Source organism: Penaeus japonicus, unplaced genomic scaffold (genome assembly GCF_977035675.1).
Source record: "Penaeus japonicus unplaced genomic scaffold, GWHDUDI00000001_assembly GWHDUDI00000012, whole genome shotgun sequence".
Lineage (NCBI taxonomy): Eukaryota > Metazoa > Arthropoda > Malacostraca > Decapoda > Penaeidae > Penaeus > Penaeus japonicus.
Genome location: NW_028234414.1, coordinates 43,030,901 through 43,035,900, shown reverse-complemented (window position 1 = coordinate 43,035,900; position 5,000 = coordinate 43,030,901). Strand labels below are relative to the sequence as shown.

General features: G+C 33.4%; 1 protein-coding gene across 1 annotated transcript in view; it reads right to left on the bottom strand.

Annotated features, from left to right (window-relative positions):
- The window catches only part of LOC122246899 (myosin-IIIb-like), a 71,198-nt gene that overhangs the window by 38,636 nt on the left and 27,562 nt on the right, over positions 1-5,000 (bottom strand). Inside the window, exons 3-4 of the mRNA XM_086542834.1 lie at positions 2,998-3,150; positions 1,757-1,932 (exon numbers count right to left, since the gene is read on the bottom strand). Of these exons, the coding sequence (XP_086398960.1) occupies positions 1,757-1,932; positions 2,998-3,150 (329 nt within the window). The remainder of the gene's footprint in view (positions 1-1,756; positions 1,933-2,997; positions 3,151-5,000) is intronic.

Below are 5,000 nucleotides of genomic sequence, written 5' to 3'. Positions count from 1 at the left end.
TCTGGGACAAAGCTGGAAGGGAAAAAAAGGAATGATTGATCCTCTGGGACAAAGCTGGAAGGGAAACAGGAAAAAAGGGAATGATTGGGACAATCAATATGACAGTGACAATGGTAATAGTGTTGACAATAGTGATAATGACAATAATAATGTTAATAATAATAATAACAATGACAAACTCAAATAAAACCAAAATGGGAATTGCATATCCATGCGTTAGTATGACATATGAAAAAAAGAAAAACAAAGAAAAAAAAAAAAACGAAAAAAAAAGAAAGAAAGAAAAAAAAAAAAACATATATGTTGAAATTCTCTAACCATCAAATCCCTTAAATAATCCATATCTAACTATTACTTTCCACTGAAATATGCTTTTGCTAATGCAAGTTACATCCCTATAAAAGTCTATATTACAAATCACCAAACAAACTACCATCTACGTAAGCCTATAATCTCTCAGTATTACAAACAATATTTCCTCTTTCAGCGTCTTGGCTAATAGCAAATTTAATTTAGAATGATATAATTTCGTCTTTCATTCAAGAACCGTTTACTGTGTATATATCGTTTCTGGATTTCGTAAACTTGAATCATCTATTTTCTCTACGTTATTTTGGTACCGGTAGTTCTTTTTTCTTTTTTAATTGCACTAAAACAAAAGATTTGCTCTACAATTCACTTCTTATTTCCCCTATTAACCTTGCGCATTAGAAACACTTATTCTACTTTTTGCTCACAGGAAAAACAAAATAAAAACACTTTCTCCATGGCATTCAAAAGTACAATAAACTTTTACAACCTTTTTTCACGCTTTGTCAAGCTTACTGTCTGAGCTTTTATATACCTATATCGCAACCATTATCTGTATAATCTTCCTGTTCTCCCTACTGCAATCTACAACAACCATAGTAATAACACATCCATAACAACCAAACATCTATTAACCCTTTGTAAGAAAGAACCTTTTATATTTCTTTCTAAAGACTCGGTTCTTAATTAACTACCATTACAACTTTCACTCTCATCAAATGCTCTCTTTAACCCGTAACGGTCCGACCTCACATCATAAAACAATATAATTTATTGTTCACTACAATTGATGGATAACCTAAATTTAACACCTCCTTGCACTGTAATAATAACCCAAAGTGTAAACCTGTTCTTTAAAACTTTCCAAACACTAACGACTGTAGGAAATTAACAAAGTTCATTATGAGAAATGTAAACAAGAAGAGAAATGTGAGTGAATAACTTTTACTACAAGACGAGAGATGTAATTGTCATATTTCGTTGCTCAGTTTCTGTTTTTTTTGTTTTTTTTCTCTTTGCTATTAAGACTAACAAGCACTAATAAATAAAGAATGTTTGTTTCTCTAACTCTATTTGCAGTAATAATGACACGATATCCCTGTTCTTACAAGACGAACACCACAACATGTAAATAACAACCGTTAAGAAGAGAGAGAGAGAGAGAGAAAAAAAAAACTTGGAGCCTCAGCTACGCAATTCCCTATATATCAACAAGTTAAAAACAACCCTATCCTCTAAGCTCTCCCCCAAAACCACCAATAAAATAATAGATATACAAATACAACAAAGAAAAAACAACAACAACAAAAAATGAACCTAATAACCAAACAAGAAACAAGACAAAAAAAAAGACAAAAAAAAACAAAAAAAAAAGACAAAAAAAGACATAAAAAAAGGACCACCATTTCAAAAACAAAGACCTCAACCTCTTTCAGATCTTCCTCACCTCCATAACAAGCCACGCCTGGTCTTCCTCCTGCTTGTTCCCTCTCTTGAGGAAGATCCCGTGGAAGGCCGGCAGGTTGGGGTGGAGGCTGAGGTCCCGCAGGATCAGGAACTCCTCCTCGATCTCTTCCAGGTTCTCGCCGATGTTCTCCATGATCTTGATGGCGACCAGACCTCCTGCAGTCCATCGGGAGGGAGGGAGGAAGGTTCTTTAGAAACCTTTTTTTTTTTTTTTTTTTTTTTTTTTTTTTGGGGGGGGGGGTTGTTGTTTTTTGTTTTGTGGTGCGCTCGGTGGAGGGACTTTTATAAACACACACACACACACACATCTATCTATCTATCTATCTTTATATACATGTATATATACATACATATCTGTGTGTGTGTGTTTGTGTGTGTGTTTGTGTGTGTGTGTGTGTGTGTGTGTGTGTGTGTGTGTGTGTGTGTGTGTGTGTGTGTGTGTGTGTGTGTGTGTGTGTGTGTGTGTGTGTGTGTGTGGTATCTAGACGTTTTTTTTCTTTTTTTCTTTTTTTTTCACTTGATGAAAGAGATGGCAACAATAAAATTAAAATGACAGCAAAATACACTCACAGACCTTGGTCGTTTTTACAGAAGAGTTGCACTAGAGTTTTGTATTGTAAAATACGCCTAAACACGAAAGATAACAATAAAAAACATTACAGTAGATTTGTGTAGTGTTCATCTCTGTAACAGCCTTTAATTAAGTATCTAAGTTACTTGTAAGTGTGTGCCAGGAACTGTGTATCTCGATCACCTATCAATGGCAAATACAGTTCTTAAAAGGGGGCGTGCAATAATACTTAAACCGCAAATAAGTATATAAGTATTCTTGGATGAGTGGTGTACATGTAAACTTATAAAATGAAACTGCAGTTTGTAATTGCACGGTGAAGAAGAAGAACGATTACAAATCAATTACAAAGATAACATCAAAAAGGAATAAAAGAAAGAAGAAAGACAAATAATTACTTGCTGAGAAGAGATAAAAAAACGGAGGTAAAAACGAGAAAAATGGGAAACTAGGAGAAAAAGGAAAGAGAGAGAGAGAGAGAGAAATAGACAGACAGACATAGATATAGAGAGAGAGGGAAGAGAGAGAGAGAGAGAGAAATAGACAGACAGATAGAAACAAAAGAAAAACAAACAAAAAAAAAGAAAATAACCTAAAAAACACGAAAAAAATACAAAAAACCAAAATCCCGCCAAAACCGCCATCTTTACCGGTTTCATGGTCCTTAGCCGAGAAGACTTCGCCATAAGTACCCTCCCCGATGACCTCCAGGAGTTCATAGCGAGTATTAGGATCCGGGAGGTTATCGAAGTCGATGTGCTGACTCATCCCCATGTACGACATCTTGGCAGGTGGCGGGAAATCTGAGGAAGAGAGAGAAGGTTTCCTATAAGGAGGTTGTAGGGTTGTAACGGTCGAATTCAAATCACTACGTTTAAGAAGGACATCCGGATGTGATAAATAGTTAGGAAAAAGGATAATTATCTGAATAATCCGCACTACAGTCTAATTAGTGGGGATATGATCAGAAAATAAGGATAAAGACACGGTTTTATTATGTTAAATCAGTGACACATTTAACCTTAAACGTGCTCGCATAATATCGCATATAAATCGAGTTATATCTTACACATCTGTTTGTCTAGAAATACTATAATCTTGAGAATGATCCCGTTTTTAACCTTCCATTTACTTTGAAGGAAAAAATGGTTAAAACTGGCTATTGGTGAAGTCATTTGAACTTTGTTAAATTTGAGAGAGAGATATTGCAATAGTTGAGGTCGTTTTGTTGACAATCAGATAATCCAATTTCTAAAGCTCGTTTTTAAGTTCGTTTTCGGTAGGGTTGGAGAATACATAGGACGGAAAGGAAGGTAATAATGAGACGCATTAATTAGCCAAAAAAAGAAAAGAAAGAAAAGAGAAAAAAACGTGAATTTGCATAGGTTTTCCAGGTCTCTGAGTAGGAAAAAAAATTATGAATACCGTTATTTAGGTACACGAAGTTATTTAAAAACAATATTATCTTGAAGTAATCGTATCGTGATAAATTTCGGCGAAAGAAAGAAAGAAAATTATCTATAAAGTTAATGGAAAAAAAAAAAAAAAAAAAATGCTACGCTGAACATATGGAAGGCATAATTACTATTTTTTTTTTTTTTTTTTAATAACTAGACCCATTATTGCGTTCAACGCTTATGAACGCCTAGACTACTTGCTTAGGTTACTTACAGAATTCCGTGTGAGTAATTTAGTACAGTTATGCACTGTTTTCCCATCATAACTTCGGGTAGTTGAGTCACGTATTTGACGTATGTTATTGTCTAACTCCTATGTGTTAGTGTTTAATATTTATTCATCTTTATTCATCTATTCATATATTACCAAATTTGTCACTTACTCAAGCCGTTTTTTTTTATTTATTTTTTTTTTGGGGGGGGGGGGTACTTATTCCTTTCGAAACGCCAAAAAAAACAAAGAAAATAAAGTAAGGAAAATGAATAAAGAAAAAGTAAAATAGAAAAAATATATATATATATATATCACCGAAAAAAAATTCAACAAATAAATATTATCTAAAGCCGCAATTTTTATCACTATCTTTATCCTAACGACATATAAATATACTTAACCTTAATAATAATTATGCCTAATATTATCCTAACGACATATAAATATACTTAACCTTAATTAATAATTATGCCTAATATTCACCGAAAGAAATTCATAAGCGTCCCCACTTTATATAGTGGATGAAATACCATACAAATCTATTTATAAACAAACAACACTCAGTTACGATCATGCCTTTGTTATTCATATAAGAATCAATAAATACATAGAAACAAACACAAACATAATGATAAACAAACACAAATATATAATAGATAGATAGATAGATAGATAGTCAGAGACGGATATAGTCACGTGTTTTTTTTTTTCTTTCTTTCTTTCTTTGTAAACAAATTAATTTAATCTCTCATGCCTTTTTTTATTCTCTTATCTCTTTCCTTCCTTTTTCTCCATCCGTAAGAAAGAGAGATAGAGAGAGAGAGACGAGAATATCAGGGATGAAGGAAAGGGATAGAGGTAAATGCCGGAGAAGGAAGGGAATAGAGAGAAGAAGCAAATAACGAGAAAGTAAAAGGAGCACGCGATGGAGAGGAAGAAATGAGAGAAGCAGAAGAGGGAATGAGATTAAAAAATAATCAGA